General features: G+C 32.4%; 1 protein-coding gene across 2 annotated transcripts in view; it reads left to right on the plus strand.

The window, feature by feature from the left end:
- The window catches only part of LOC115224366 (formin-like protein 3), a 69486-nt gene that overhangs the window by 49433 nt on the left and 3519 nt on the right, over positions 1 to 16534 (plus strand). For both annotated transcript variants that reach the window (XM_036505334.1, XM_036505336.1), the window contains exons 10-26: positions 37 to 177; positions 1480 to 1506; positions 2095 to 2139; positions 2736 to 2804; positions 3611 to 3755; positions 4473 to 4603; positions 5198 to 5303; positions 6131 to 6190; positions 7239 to 7366; positions 8086 to 8154; positions 8911 to 8997; positions 10143 to 10211; positions 12062 to 12142; positions 12361 to 12487; positions 13368 to 13471; positions 14307 to 14471; positions 15154 to 15349. In XM_036505334.1, the coding sequence (XP_036361227.1) occupies positions 37 to 177; positions 1480 to 1506; positions 2095 to 2139; positions 2736 to 2804; positions 3611 to 3755; positions 4473 to 4603; positions 5198 to 5303; positions 6131 to 6190; positions 7239 to 7366; positions 8086 to 8154; positions 8911 to 8997; positions 10143 to 10211; positions 12062 to 12142; positions 12361 to 12487; positions 13368 to 13471; positions 14307 to 14471; positions 15154 to 15349 (1750 nt within the window). The remainder of the gene's footprint in view (positions 1 to 36; positions 178 to 1479; positions 1507 to 2094; positions 2140 to 2735; positions 2805 to 3610; positions 3756 to 4472; positions 4604 to 5197; positions 5304 to 6130; positions 6191 to 7238; positions 7367 to 8085; positions 8155 to 8910; positions 8998 to 10142; positions 10212 to 12061; positions 12143 to 12360; positions 12488 to 13367; positions 13472 to 14306; positions 14472 to 15153; positions 15350 to 16534) is intronic.

The following is a 16534-nucleotide window of genomic DNA, read 5'->3' on the forward strand; positions in this document are numbered from 1 at the left end:
CATTCATTTAAATTTACTTTCTTTCCCATTTATTAGCAAGAAACTGAGGGAAATGGTTGCGATCTGGCTGAGCTTCATCATGAAATTACTAATTGGAAGACCAATTTCGTCAATGTTGAAAGCATTCAAGAGGAACAAATAATGGCTGAAAGCAGAAATTCAATTCTTCGTCGAGAGGTAAGAAAAATGTTTACAGTATTACATTTGACCCATTTTGATTGTTTGACCTATTTTGATTATTATATAAAGCACAAATCAGTCGATCATGTTGGGAATGGTTTAGGGATTCTGTTACTACTTCACATATGTTTCAGTTTTCTGTTTTGGCTCTTTCATTGATTAATACCTTCTTATATGAAAACAACACATAAAGTCACATAGCCTGGTGGTTAGGATGTTGCACTTGCAATTGGAAGATTGTGGTTTCAATTCACAGACCAATGGTTTGTTGTGTTCTTGAGTAAAACACTTCATTTCCCATTGCTCCTGTCCACTCAGCTGTAAATAGATAACCTTTTGGTGGGACTGGCATTTCATCCAAGGGGATGTCAATCTGGTCACCTAACCAGTGGTGTGGCATCATTCAAAGGATACAACAATGCAAAGAAGTGCATTGTGACCAGTGGTGCATAACAACATCTGATAGTCTGGTGAATGCAGTGATAATAGTACAGCATCTCAGGTGTATCAAGGAAGAAAAAAACAATTAATAATGTATTGGAATCAGATAAATTCATTCATTTTCATACCCATTTATTTTAATCCTTTCCATTTCAATTAACATGGAAAATACTTCTACTGTAGTGTTGTATGCTGTTTTTTATTATTATAGCTCTATTCTTCCTCTACAACTTTTGTTATCACTTTTGAAATTTGAATAAACTTTACTGCTTTTCAGGCATATAACTATAGAATGCCCAGGAGGAAAAAAAAAATGAATTTATCTGACTGCCCAATCCATGCCTTTCACAAGGACCTTAACATTGTCACTGAAATTGCTTCTATTGTTGCAGATGTGGCTTATTAACTGTTTACTACTTCCCCTCTTTATGTGAAGGCTTGGCTCAGTGGTTAAGAGGATATAATTCAGAGAAATACTATTTATATATCTATTTATACAAAAAAGTAAATTTTTTCCCAAATAAAATGTACCTCATATTTAATGCTCTGATGAAGCTATAAGGTGTTACTCAGGCACTCAACTATGAGCACACTGCATCTTATAGCAGAAACAACTGTAAGCTAATGAAGTTCATAAGATAATCATTAATTCCTTTGTCATCTCATTTTCTTATCGCTGCTCTGTACTCATTCTGAAGCAGTGTATATTGAGGTTATTAGCCAGGTTATTAGCCTTGCAATGCCTTAGTGAAATATCAAAATATCTATTTACTTAATCATATCTTTGTAGAAACTAAAAGCATCAATTTCCTCAATATCTTTATGTGTATTTTAATATTCATTTATTTTGTCTTACAGGTGGATATTCTTCAAACAAAAATGAAAGTAAGTACTCAATAATGTTTATTATACTAGCACTGCTTCTATTTAATATTTAAATTTGTTTTTACATATACATTGCTCAGGTATTCTCACACATACTTTCCCCGCTGAATTCATAGAAGTTGTGGACTGGTGAAATGATTCATCTCTGATCCTGTTTGGGCACATGATGTTGATAAGCCACAAAAATGGCAAAACATCAATGTCCATCATTCCTAGATGGGATTAGAGGTGAGTTACCTCACCTGTCCATTACTTTCAGGTGTATTAACACCTGACGCTTTGAGAGAGTATTCTCTACCATACTATATCAGAGCAAATACACAAGCCATGTATGTTAAGCATATGTGGTTGATAATGTTTGTTACATGAGCACTACTTCTATTTCATATTTGAATTTATTCTGAAGTACTTATAATTTGTTTTTGTATTCACTTTGCAAGACACTCTAGAAAAGTTGTAACTGGTAATGCTTCTAAAATACTTCTAAAAATAATATCTTTTAGTCATTTGATTTTGTATTATACATTCTTTGAGCCATTGCTGGGCATAATGACATTTTAATTAATATTTGTATCTTGGTACTTTCAGAATATTGAAAATGATTTTGAATCTTCAAAAAGTCATCTTACTGAGGTAAGCATTCATAGTTTATATAAAAAAGTTTTATTCAATAAAGTGTGACTTGCTGCTCAATGATTTCATGAAAAAAGAATTCCAAAAGTGAATACCTGGTGGGTTATGACTTTCAGAGAGCTTTTCCAATAATGCTTTGTTTAAAATATATTTTCTCTGAAGCCTTTTGTGCATACATATATATGAGGGGTTAAAGTATGAGAGAAGGGGCAAGAGTATAGCAGATTTCTTGCTGTAGAGAAGCTACATGACTACACACACACATGTATATTCACATGCTTTTTCATTTTCCCTCTCTCCATATATATATGTATATATACACACACACATTATGTGTGTTTATCGATCTATGTATCAGTCTGTCTATCTATCTATATATGTATATATATATATATATATATATATATATATATATATATAGAGAGAGAGAGAGAGAGAGAGAGAAATAATAGTGCAAACTCAATGCAAATTTGTAATATTTCACAGAGTAAATATTAAATATATAAACAACAATTTTTCATCTATGTTCATGTATATATCTATGATGTGTGTATGTATATGTATATATAATTTTTTGCCTCTTTCTCTTTTTTTAGGCCAGTAAAAAATCAAAAGATTATCAAGAAAGAGTCTTTGAATTACAAGAAAAAATGGAAACATTAATGGTGAGTACAAAATGTATATTTGGTATATTCAGTAACTACTGTTGTTAGAAAGAAAATAATTATATCCTTCTTTAAAGAATACATGTTCCAGTTCCTTGAAAACTGGAATAATCTCTTGTACTCTGCCTTAACATTCGGAAAAATGATGGTAAATTTTTTTTTAAATCGTAGACTCATCGTAGACGCGCGCTAATACCCAGAAGGGCTCGATATGAATCACGACTATAAGACACCGGCTTTTGGTTAAACTGCACCGCAAAATGTGGGAGTAGTTAGGAATCTAAATCGGAGTAGACAGACACACACACACACAACTTTAGTTTTATATATAAAGATATATATATGGTAGGCATATGTGTGTGGTTGTCTCCCACAACCAGTTCACAACCAGTGTTAATTTGTTTATGTCCCTGTAACTGAGGAGTTTGATAAAAGAGTTTGATTAAATAGGTATCAGGCTTTAAAGATAAGTACTGGGGTTGATTTGTTCAACTAAAACCTTTCAAGGCAATGCCCTAGCATGGAGACAGTCCAATGACTGAAACAAGTAAAAGAAGGAACATTCAAGTTAAAGAATAAAGATATGAACCATTAATTCAAGAAGGGGTTTTATTGCATTCCAAGTTTCATTAACACAATGCTACACAGATTAAGTCTGTTTATCTTTCTTTGGTGGTGTAGATTTTAGAAGAGAGATCACAGGTGTGAAATACTTACTTAGTTCTTTGATATCTGTATTGTGACATGTTTTCTTATTTTTTTTACCTGCTCTTAACTTATCTTATAAATTTTCATTGAAATCTTAGCAATTATACGAAGAAAAAACTGGACAACTTGCAGGCAAAAATATAGTTGCAGATGTATTGCGTTCTGTGGAAGCCCCAGAGTTTTCACCAGTGCGTCGAGATAGCGCTGCTTCAGTTACTTCAGCAGTATCACATGCTATTCCTGGTAATTATATGTTTTTTCAACTATATGGTTATCAGCTGCTCTCCTAGGTCTTTTGCTCTCTCCTTCTCTCTCATATATATATATATATATATGTGTGTATGTGTGTGTGTGTGTGTAAGTGTATGTATATATATATATCTGTATATATGTATATGTGCATGTGTGTATATATAAATATTATTTACAAAATAACAAGATGGAATGAACAGGCTTTGAAATGCATATTATGAGGTTATTACTCAGATGATATTAAATACACACACACACATACTCAAGCATTGTTTTGTTAAATAAGGTAAGCCCTCTAACACTCTAACTCTGCAGTCAATCTAGTTGCAATTGATATTGCTGGCCAGCAGGAGTAGGCAATACCTTCATAGCTGCATTATAGGCCGCTGGGCAAATCAGTTCACTCGGCCCTATAGTATTTATTGACAACAAACCACTGTATACATAGATTTGAATTCGTTTCCTAAACTCATGGGACCACACTTGCAGCTGTTCAGTGTGTCTTTGCCTCAAAATGGCATTGTGAGCAGGAGATACATTTTGCTGAGCAACTCCACTACATATACATATTAAGACTCACTTTAACTTGACAGATGTAAGATTCTGAATCTGTTTGCAATATTTTCTTTTCTTCTCTTTCCTTCATACAAAAATCTGTCATTCTTTTGCGCTTCCATTTTCTATATTATCTGATACATTCCATTTCAGCTCCTCCACCGGTACCACCAATCAGGGAGAATAACTCTAATTACTCATCCAAAAGAAAATTTGAACCTAAAGTTAATTTACCAGTCTTAAATTGGCTCCCATTGAGCAATGTTCGAAAAACAATTTTTGAAGTAAGTCCTTTGAAGAAAATAAACGTCTTTCATATTCTCATGATCAATTATTATATTCAAAGTGGTACACCAGCTTGGACATAGTCCAATGATTGAAACAAGTAAAAGTCAGGTACATTAGATAGATGGTTGTTAACACTTACATCACAGTCAGAAACCTTATCAACAGCTCTTTGCTCTTTATTCTCAAACAAATGCTGAATATATTTTTTGCTAACTATTTATGCTTTTAAGTATGCACAAACACACACACACATACACCCACACACACATGCACCCCACACACAAACTAATTCATACATGTAATACATATTTATATACCCTGGCACCTGTATACAAACATACTTCCTTTGTAAGTCTTTGGACTCTGAAGTTGGGTCAAGTATCTCTATCCATTTATAAACTTTGTTGGATGCAAAAAGATTTATTTTTGACTAGTTTATGCAAAAATGTGCACAATCTGAGAAAAATAACACCTATCAATAAAGTTATCAAATATATTCAGCTCAGGAAATGGACAATGGATGATAGGATAGAAGAAAGCGAAGACAGGTTTTCTGTGATGGCTGAGTAATATTTTATGTATTGTTTCAGGAACTCAGTGATGATGTTGTATACCAAGAAATTGATTTCTCTGATTTTGAAACCAAATTCCAGATTTCTAATAACAATACCAATGCTTTCAACCGATCTTTTAAATGTAAGTACTACAAATTATTATAGTTAACTTTTTCAATTTCAGTATATGTTACATCGTGTGTGTGTTTGTGTGTGTGTATAGGTATTATTATGGGGACACTGATGAGGTAAAGTGTATGATTTCATTGGTTCTATAACTATTATGTAATTATTTCAGCATTTTGTTGAAACATGTGTATGACCTATAAAGCATTGAATACCATACATGTTTTCTGCTTATTATTATTATTTCGATTATATGCCTTAAGAAAGTTTGCCTAACTGTTAATGATAAATTTTTGTCTTTCAAATGGAAGGAAAGTTAAACCTCAGTTTGTCAACTTTGCCTTTCATTCTTATGTAGTTCTTAAAATATATCGATCCCAGTCAAGTATTGGGGTCGATTTGATATACCTATTAATCATCCTAGATTCGAATGGAATTATTAATAGGAAATGAAAAATACTTAATTTGTGACTGATATATATAAATGTGATTACCATAACATTGCGCAGGATCGTAAGTTATGTTATGTAGGGGAAATAACTACAATTTAGTTGCATATATAAAATTATAAATGTGCCAAGGGAAATAAATCTACTGAACATAGAACTCGAGCTGTATAACGTGTTGATCTCACATTCAAATGTATGTTTTAATAGCTCCTTTGTATTATACTATTATACCCTTTTCTTCATTAGGATTTAATTTTAAAAATCAACTAATTAGTTTGAATTTCAAACTATAGTCATTTTTACCTTTTCTTTTGGTAGTTTCAGTCAAGTAGACTGAGAACATACTGTATTAATTTTATTACTTTATGAAAACTGTTTTTATTTGTTTTAATAGCTGTTCGCAAATTAAAAAACAGACTGAAGGTGTTGGATAATCATCGTGCGAGAAATTTAGGTATGTTATTTCTGTATATTTTACATTAGTTTTACAATTTCAGTTTTTGAAGACACAACTTATTAGATGCATATTTTGTTTGTTAGCAACTAAATACCCTCAATATCATGCTATTTATTTTTTTTTAAAGATAAAGAATTTAGTCCTACTGTTTGGCATCTTGGGCCAATATCTTCTACTATAGCCCTTGATAGACAAAAACTTCATGGAAGTGTCGTGTGTGTGTGTTACTGTCTCCTTGCTTTGACTTCATATGGTAGTTGTAAATGAATGTCACCATCATACAAGCATTTCTTTCATTTCCAATCTTCCATGCAAACATGCCAAATCAAATACTACCTTACTTGGAAACAGATGGGGGTTTGTGACAGGAAAGGTATCCAGCTGTAAAAAATTCTGTCCAACCTATACAAACATGGAAAAGTGGTCATTAAAATGATGATGATGATGATGATGAAATCAATAGTAAGCAATTAAAAAAATACTGATGTTTCTTTCATGTTGGTGATGTCAGGATTTTGTGTGGATGTAGTTTGGCAGGCTGTTTTGAAACGTTCTTTAAATAAGATTCTTGATGTGAAATTGTGTGTTGAAACAGATTGCGAAGTCCATACATCAGTGAAATGTCATTAGCTACAGCTTGGAAATTGTTGGCCATGTGTTTCTTTAGTCCTCAGATGTTTGACCACATCATGACGTGAGCATTGAGGATCTTTCTTCTCTCCTCATGCACTTGTAATGTTGTTTCTCTTATGTTGGAGATGTAGGGTTGCATTGCTTGGATGTAGCTTGGCACGTTGTCTATCGATATTCTGCTGGACTTATCTGTGGGGAGGTACACAACCTCCCTATTCTTTGCGCATTGTATGAGTTTATGCAAGCCACATGCGAATTCTTAAACCACAGAATATAGTGTTTTTCAGCATCTTGCTATCCTGGTTGATGCTCATGTTGTTACATTTATGTATTTATTTTGCAAGATTCTTGATGTGACATTTTCCTTTTGTGTATTTTTAACCTATGCCTTTCTTCAACGCCTGTTTTCCAGTTATAACTCAAAGAAAGATTGGTCACTCTGCCCATCAAATACGTGAATATATTGACAAATATGACACTAAAAATCTCCATGGAGACTATGCGGAACTTCTATTAAAATATGTGCCTACCAAAGATGAAGTAAGCTTTATTGTTGTTTTGTTGTTGTTGTTTTTCTTTCTTTCATATTTATGCATTCTTAGCTTCAGTTATATAGTAATTTCTACTGAACACACCTATAGAGCTGACAAATGAACCTCCATGCTGGTCGTTCAACCAGCTAGAAATAGCAGTCAGATTTCCATCACATCACATTCTGTTATTAAGAAAGAATGGATACATTGAGTACCATAGTTCGAAATATATAAAAGATTCGATTGTTACAGCTATAGCAAAAACAGCATACACTCATACACACACACACACCATGTATGTGTGAGGGAGAACACAATATTACAAGCACAGTAGAAGCTTTTGCTTTATTCTTTCATTGCAATATGGTCAGAAGTTTCAACTTGCATCACTACAAAAGAAATATGATCAGTTCTATCTATCTATATATTTGTTTGAGAATAGTACAATTGAACAATGTCACTTTGTATTTTACTGAAACTAAGACAATAAAATATACAAAAAATAGTGGCTGTTATTGTTATATAAATTGATTATAAGGAGAAATACATTGTTATTTTTGCAATACACTACTAAATACATGAAATAAATCATTGCTCATGTTTATGGGGAAAACTGTGACAATATTTTTGACAACCAAGTGAGGGCTTTTATCATTGTTATATGTTTTATATGGTCTTCATGATTATTGTACTCATTCAGTTATTATTTTACTTCTTTCTCTTCAGGCAAAGATTCTTTCCAGATATTCCAAAGACTATTTCACATTGGATATGTCAGAACAGCTTATGTATCAGGTAGGCTTCAATTTTATCAATATATTTAAAAAATGTACGTGATAAGTAGCTTGTCTGTTAATGAATAATTGATTAATAACTGATCTCAATAATATTTTGTCAAAGAAATATGACTTTCTGTATGTAACAAAATGATTATCACCATCTAAGGACCATTTTAATGCTTGTAAAATTATCATTAGGAAGGCAAATGATGCCATTGTGTATAACAAGCTCTCCTGTTTCACTTAAATCTGTCTCTTACTTCCCATATTGTAGTCAGGCTTCTTGATTCCTCAGCTACAGGATCAATATTAACCATGTAGAATCCTTCTTCCAGCGCCATTCCTCAACCAACATAACCCTGAAAACAACACACCTGCTCTTAAAGCTACCATATTTGTTGCACTTAATCTATCAGTTTCTTTTGCCAAACCTCTAAGTTACAGGTATGTAAAGAAACCAACACCAGTTGCCAAATAGCAATGAGCAATAAGCACTAACATAGAGACAAACACACACACACACACTCAAGATGAGCTTCTTTCAATTTCTGTCTACAAACTCCAGCCTGACACTATAGTAGAAGACATTTGTCCAAGGTACCATGAACCCAAAATCATATGGCTGGGAAGCAAATTTCTTACTGCACTTCCACACCTGTGTCTATGTTGAATGTAAAATGTACATTTTTAATAAAATTTCCTTTAAATTCAACAGCTACCCTAAATGTAATTGATTTTGTTTTAAATATCTAAACTGATTGTTTCCTTGCAGTTGTCTCACATTGATAGAGTAGAGAACAAACTGAAAGTGATGACTTTCATGGGACAATACCCAGATATTGTCAACAACCTGAAACCAGTAAGTAACTGCTTTAATATTAAATGTAAAATAACCTATACATTTGACACATTCTGACTTCATTTGCATCTTCTTTGTTATTTCTATATTTCAAATTTGAACTTCTAATTCCACTAAAAATTATGAGATTATTATATTACCCCCTGTACAAACTATCTGCTAGGGCAGATGGCTGTCAACTACTAGGCTGTAAATCAGATGTGGATCATTTGGTACCAGACCGCATAGAAAGAATAAACTTTAAAATTTTATTTCTATTTTAGTGACTATTGCATTCTGCAGTGTGTTTTTGCATTATATATGTAATATATATGCATTATATATGTAATAATTAAATTATATATTATGCACTCTATTGTGTTTAGTTATGTTCATGATCCCTGTTCTGTGGAAAAATTGTCTTGCCTAAATCAAGTCCGTGGAGCAAAAAATGATTGGGAACCACTGTACTTGGGGACTCCTCAGTAGTCATTAAGTTTTCTGTTAATCATAAACAGACCAGTAACATTACAAAAAATATTAAGTAATAATCATGTAATGTACTAAATGAATTTTTCAGCTTATTTTCTTATTCAAACTGAGCAAATTCAGTTTCATTAAGCTATCAAGTATTAAGATGATACCCTATTCAAATATTTCATTATATGTGTACCATCTTTAGAATATGATAAATTTATGATATAGTATATATAACAGTTACTTCTAACTCTAGTAAGAGCCTTAGATACTAAAGAATTAACCCTTTAGCATTCAGATTACTCTGTCAAATGTAATACTTATTTATTCACATTGTTTTGAATTAATCATGCATTATCTTGTAACTTCGAGATTTCAATGATGTGACTGATTATTTTTACAATGACATTACAAAGTAGGTTTTTGAGAGGCTGGGTCTTGCTGGTCTTGAATATAAAACAGATAGAATATTTAGGCCTGATATGCCTGGTTAAGATGCTAGAGTTAAATATGGATTAATGAGCCAAAAACTAATGTAAACTTAGAATGTCCTAGGAGTAATAATTTTTTTTAATATTCTGTTTGATTTGTATCAACTCTAAACTCCAGTTTCTTTTGTATATTGAAACCCAGATGCAATATAGTGAAACATGACACAATATAATGAAAACTGCATGTTTTTTTTTTAGCAAATTACCAAAATCACTGAATGCTCAAAATCTCTAGCAGATAATGCAGAACTGAAGAAAATTTTTGAGGTATTTAAAATTTTTTTTTTTTGCTTTTTTATGTGGATCAATTATAACACATGAAGTATAACATAATTAGGATTTATATTAGATGAGAAATCACTTAAACAGTAAATAAACCTAATACCTCAAATACTTATATTTTCTGTTGGACAAAATTAGTGTGTGTGTGTATATATATATATATATATATATATATACACACACACACACACACAAGAGTTACAGAATAGAGTAGATAAGATCCAGGCTACATATGTTTCATAGTGAGCAGAACCTCAGAAGTGATAAATATCCAGGCGGGGTGTATACCTCAGGCTACTCTTCAGGCTAAAGATATCTTGATTAAATGGATATTCTTTATTCTTTATTCGTACACCCGGCAACCCTGGTCACCTGCTGTGAAATATATTTTCAGTTTATTGTACTTTGATATGTAAAAAATCCACAACTTTCTGCCTCAATAAACCACTATTGTCCCTGAAAGTTATTTTTTTATATTTACTACGAATTGCTTGAAGCAAACTTTCTTCCTACACCTTGATCCCTGGATCTTACATTTATATATATGTATATGTGTATGATACTATGGAAAATGGACATTAAATGATGACATATATATATATATGAACTGATCTAAATGTTTGTTTACTTGCAACGCTGCACTATATTAAACTAAAAGTGAAGCAATTGTATGTCTCACTAAGTTATTGCGATATGAAGGAGGAAAAGACAGAAGCAGAGAGAGGATTACAGTAATCTTACCTGTCTATCTGGAAGGGTCACTCACAACATCCACATGCTCTGTCAACCGCCGTATCATCTATCTATGTGGAAGCAGTTGCTCACAACGTCCACATGCTCTGTCTGCTGTCATATCATCTAACAGGTCTGCTCTTGTACGCTCTTGTCCACTGCCAACTGACCACTTGCACCTTGGTGACCCCGCATGCCTACCGCGGCCCTTCCAGTGGGACCCACAGGCCCCACTTCCAACAGGACATATGTACTCCCTCACTCCCAGTCCTTCCCTACACCACAGCCTGGCTCATAACACCACAGTTATTACAAAAATTCTGGTTTCACACAAAAAATTTCTGTAATAACTTAGTGTGAATGATACACCATTTGTCCAATTTTGGTAAGGTTTTTTGGTCTTTCATGTATGCATGTTTGCATAAATATGTATGTTAGTTTATGCATTTATTCATAATGTATTTAGTATTTTAATAATAATAATAATAATAATAATTGTGTACAGTGCTCAGGTGCACTACAACTCATCTAAAGTGTATATATAATCAGGTGTAGTTTCGGCGGATTTTGGAAAGCATGAGGGCCTTAAAGGATGCAGTGTCATGGCAGTCAACAACTGATGCAGGCAGTTTATTCCATGCTTCAGCAACTCTGAGCGTGAAAAATGTTTCCGAAAGTCATGGGAGCTGTGTTGTTTTCTGACTTTGTAGGCATGTCCACGTGTGTTAGACACATGGAGATCAAAAAGGTGTTCAGTGTTGTTGTTGGTGAGGTGGTTGATAACTTTGTGGGCGTTTACCAAGTCCATTGCCAGACGCCGGAGCTTCAGTGAATCCATGCCCAGGGAAACAAGGAGTTTAAATCTTTGTTTTCGAGTATTCAGTTTACCTAATGTTGTCCAAACAAGACCGCTGTCTTTTGAATTAACCAATCAGTTGATTTTTATATTTATCATTATGCATTAGTTTCTTAAAAAAGAGTTTATTTTATCACCAAAATAGATACCTTTCTGCTTGTTATGATTTAAAAAAAATAATCGTTTTACTTATATTCTCATAACTTATTAATTAAAAGTTTATAATATTGTTCTTTTACATAAATAGATTATTTTGGCATTTGGTAACTACATGAACAGTTCCAAGAGAGGTTGTATTAATGGTTTTAAACTGGAATCATTAACAAAAGTAAGTTGAAAGATGTTTTTCCAGTCCTTTTCTTTCCTCTGAAATTAGAGATACTTGTACCAGTCAAAGATTGGGTTATGATAGGTGTCATATAGCTTGTTTGAAAGTTAAGTTTATTTCATTTCTAGCTAACAGTTTACTTAGTGTGTGTGTGTGTCTGTATATTTTATCTGCAGTGCCTTTGATATTTTTAATAAACTTATTACTTTATTTTGCAGTTGTGTCAGATAAAATCCAAGGACAACAATCAAACACTCCTGGAATATCTTGTTGATATCATTTGTTGCTATTATCCAGCATTAATATTCTGGTATGATGATATTGACTTGCACATAAAGAGATCAGGTGAGCTTTATATGTTCTGATTAGAAAGATGATAAATATTTTAGGGAATAAATATTAAGACTTGAGAGCTTTAATGAATTTTTGCATATGATTATTTTTATAAGAGTTTAATAAAATAGAAGTAGCACAGATACTGATTTCAAATTTTGGCACAAGGTTGGTAATTTTTAGTTGAGGGGTAAGTCGATTACATCAACCACAGTGTTCAACTGGTACTTATTTTATCGACCCTGAAAGAGTGACAGGCAAAGTGGGCCTCTGCAGAATTTGAACACAGATATTATGAGACGAATCAGCTACTGTAAAATGATACCAGACATTATAAAAGTTATAAGAAATTTACTGAAGTTCAGTGTCCCAAACACACCCATGCAAAATTGCAAAATGATAGCCTTTGTACTGCATCTATTTTTATTTTATGTTGTAAACGTTATTCTGTTACGACATGCGTTCGAATGTTACGGTTTCGAAGGGAAATAACTTCGTCTTCATCTCGATTGTTATTGCTATTAGTTGAAATCAAGACAGGCAGATGATAGTACAAGAGTAATGAACAGGGAAGATGTAATATGTGTTAACTGGGTGGGAGCCGACTGTTATAGAAAAGAGAAAGTAAAACAATGAAGAAATACTGGAAATTCTAGATTTCTGGAAGCTGGATAAGAGGTCCAGTATTGTATATTATGTTCATAAAATGATTATAAAGTAAAAGTAAATACTATGGTCTAGGTTTGTTGTTATAATTGTAAGACATTCTACCACGAGGCAATTGTTTTAGATCCAACACACATTCTCAGGTTAGATCACTTGGCAAATAAATGCACCCACCCCCAAAAAAAATTTAATGTTTTTATATATTTTTTTGTTTTATATATTTCAGCTTCATATCAATCCATTGCTGTTGATATATTTACCTTGAGAAAAGGAATTGATCTGTTGAAGTTTGAGAGGGAGAAAAATACATCTATCAATGAATCACTTGAAATATCCTTTTTGGCAAAAACGTGTGTGTGTGGTGTATGTTTCAAATTTTAGTTCAATGTTTTCTTAGCATCAAATACATAATGAGACCTCAGTGTAGCCAATCTGTTGTATTATCTATGTTTAAGAAACAAGTTCTGCTCATTACAGCCACTTCATATCATTTAGTTCAGTTTCATTCAGAGTTGTATGAAAAATATTTTACTTCATCCCAACATATTCCTATAGACAACATTCTCTAAGTTATTTCAGACAAACCAACTAGATATCTATGCACATCAATCAAAATAATAATCATTTTCTAGCAAAAGATCCTTACATAAATTTATGACAGAAGGTTTAAATTTAAATTTGAACTCTACAAACTGACATAATTTTGTATCTTGAAACTAGTTATTGTTTTAAGTGAACTGGTTTAAGAGAAATTAAAATTCACAAGATGAAAATATATAAGTAGTCACTATACGTTATAAAACCATGTAGTTGGTTAGGTACTTGTTACTTCAAAGAAACCATTAAATAATGCACTTGAAAATGTTAGCAAATGTACAGAAGTTTTTCTACTGTTGATTTTGCTTCAAATATTTGGGAAGGCTTGTGTTCATCTTTATAATTTTGACATAAGACCAGCAATTTTAGAAGAAGGTAAATCAATTCCATCGGCCCCAGTATTTGACTGGTGTTGGTACTTTATTTTATTGACCCCCAGAAGAATGAAAGGTTAATTGAACCTTGGCAGGATTTGAGCACAGAATCTAAAGCGCAGGAAGAAATGCTTCAAAGCATTTTATCTGTTTGGTACCACTTGTTATAATTATGAAGCCTTAACTGTTCATACACATTCTATAACACAGCAACAACAGAGATGCATGCTGTATGGGAATCATTTAAATTGATGGAAGATAGTTACAAAGATATCTGTTCCAAATTTGGTGAGAACTACAAGACAATTGATCCGGGTCTGTTTTTTAGTTACTTCAGTGATTTTGCCCAGCATTTCAAGGTATGTATCAGAGACTTCTTGATAATATTTTGATTCTAGTGTCACATGTCTTCAAACAATGCATTCTTTTTTCTTACTTCAGTGTAAACAATACTGACTTTAGTTTTGACAATATTGACTAATTACAATTTAGTTGAGTAGTTTACAATCAAACTAAAGGTAACTCGTTACATGGAAACACTAAGGCTTCAGCTGTGTGTTCAGTAGTAGTAGTAGTAGTAGTAGTTGCAGTAGTAGCAGCAGCAGCATATCTTTTACTTGTTTCAGTCACTTGACTGCAACCATGCCTTGAAAGGTTTTAGTTGAACAATTTCTAAAATTTTCATTGAAAGGTTTTAGAAAATAAAAATAAGAAATAAGTGGAAATTTTACCGGTGAGTGTGTTAAATAATAAGGCACTAAAAGAGAATGACTCTCCCCACACACAACAGAATATGAAAATAAATTTGTGAGAAAGTATCCTATCTGCATTAATATTGAAGAAATGTAAAAATAGCAAAAAGAAATCTCTCTTGAATACATATAATCAATTTATTAACTTTTTAGCTTGTTTTCTTTCATGTTGTCTAGATTATTTCTCTATTTTCATATAAATCGATGTAAATAAATGTTCTCGTTATTTTTGGCCTCTGATAGAATTTATATTTTAAAAATGGTTTCCAATTTTCTTTTATATTATTAGAAAGCTCTGGAGAAGTCATTTGGCAGCAACCAATTAACAGCCGAATCTAAATCTCTCTCAACGGGTGCCATTTACCAGCAGACAGATTCTGATTCTACATCATCTGGTGGATTAAATGCTCAGAAATCTTCCCAAACTAGAAGATCTTACACCAAGTTTAAACAAGGAGCCTTTCCTGCAGGATCTCGATATGGAAGTAAGTTCTATCTTTCGGTCATTTCAACTTGTATTGATTCTTAATGACTGTGTGTGCAGTACCAGACCAGTTATCCAGCAAACTTAGGACCAAAAGTGTCTCAGATTTCTGGATTTTTTTTTCTTTTTGGCAATAGTCTCAATATATACTTAAAATATAAAAAATAGACTATTGAAAAGTAAATAGCTAAATTGTATTTAACAGATTCAAACTAATATACTTCTAAACCAAGGTCTGTTTGATATTTATTAATACACTTGACATCTTTTAAATATACCATGCTGTATCAAGCAAAGAAAAGTAAAGAACATGATTTTATTTAACAGGTACAGATACAAATTAATATACTTCTAAAACAGAGTATGTCTAGTCATTATCAATTCACTTAAAACAGTAAAGAATAAAACTATTTTTAATACATTGTATGCAAATTAGCCAACTTCAGAAATGGTCTGTTTACTAAATAGAGGGTATTGAATATTGCACAATATTGCACAGTATTCCTGGATTTCTGGAAACCTGATAAGGAGCTGAGTACTGTATAAACACACATTAAGGTATTGATATTACTAAAATAATGTATCGATCAATACTAAGAATTTCAAATATAGCAGGGTTTATCACCTCTAAATATTGGTAAACTTCAGCATCATTTTTTTTTATTACTATTTTGTCCTGGTTTAGGGTGGTAGATAGTCATCAGTGATAGAGCATTGAGCAAAATGCATTTCAGTATTTACTTATAACTATTTATATTCTGAGTTCAGATCCCACAGGGGTAATGGTTGGTTTTCATCCTTCTTTGATAAGATAAGATAAGTTGGTAAGATAAGAATCAGTCAAGTAGGTTAAGCATTAGTATGCGCATAATATACTATATTGATCCTCCAAATTTGAGGCCTTGTGTTTACATTAGAAACTAATAGTCTATTTAGCTAAAATACAATTTCTGGAGTATGTATTGCAATGATGTTCACTTTTGTTGAGCAAATATTCTGGGATTATTATTGTTATTATTACTATTCTTCTTCTTCTTCTTATTATTATTATTAAAGTAGCGAGGTGACAGAATCATTAGCATGCAAGACAAAATGCTTAGCAGCATTTCATTCATATTTACATTCTGAGTTCAAATTCCGACAAGGTTGACTTTGCCTTTCATCCTTTTGGGGTTGATAAAATAAG

The sequence above is a fragment of the Octopus sinensis genome, linkage group LG1 (genome assembly GCF_006345805.1).
Source record: "Octopus sinensis linkage group LG1, ASM634580v1, whole genome shotgun sequence".
Classification (NCBI taxonomy): Eukaryota; Metazoa; Mollusca; class Cephalopoda; order Octopoda; family Octopodidae; genus Octopus; species Octopus sinensis.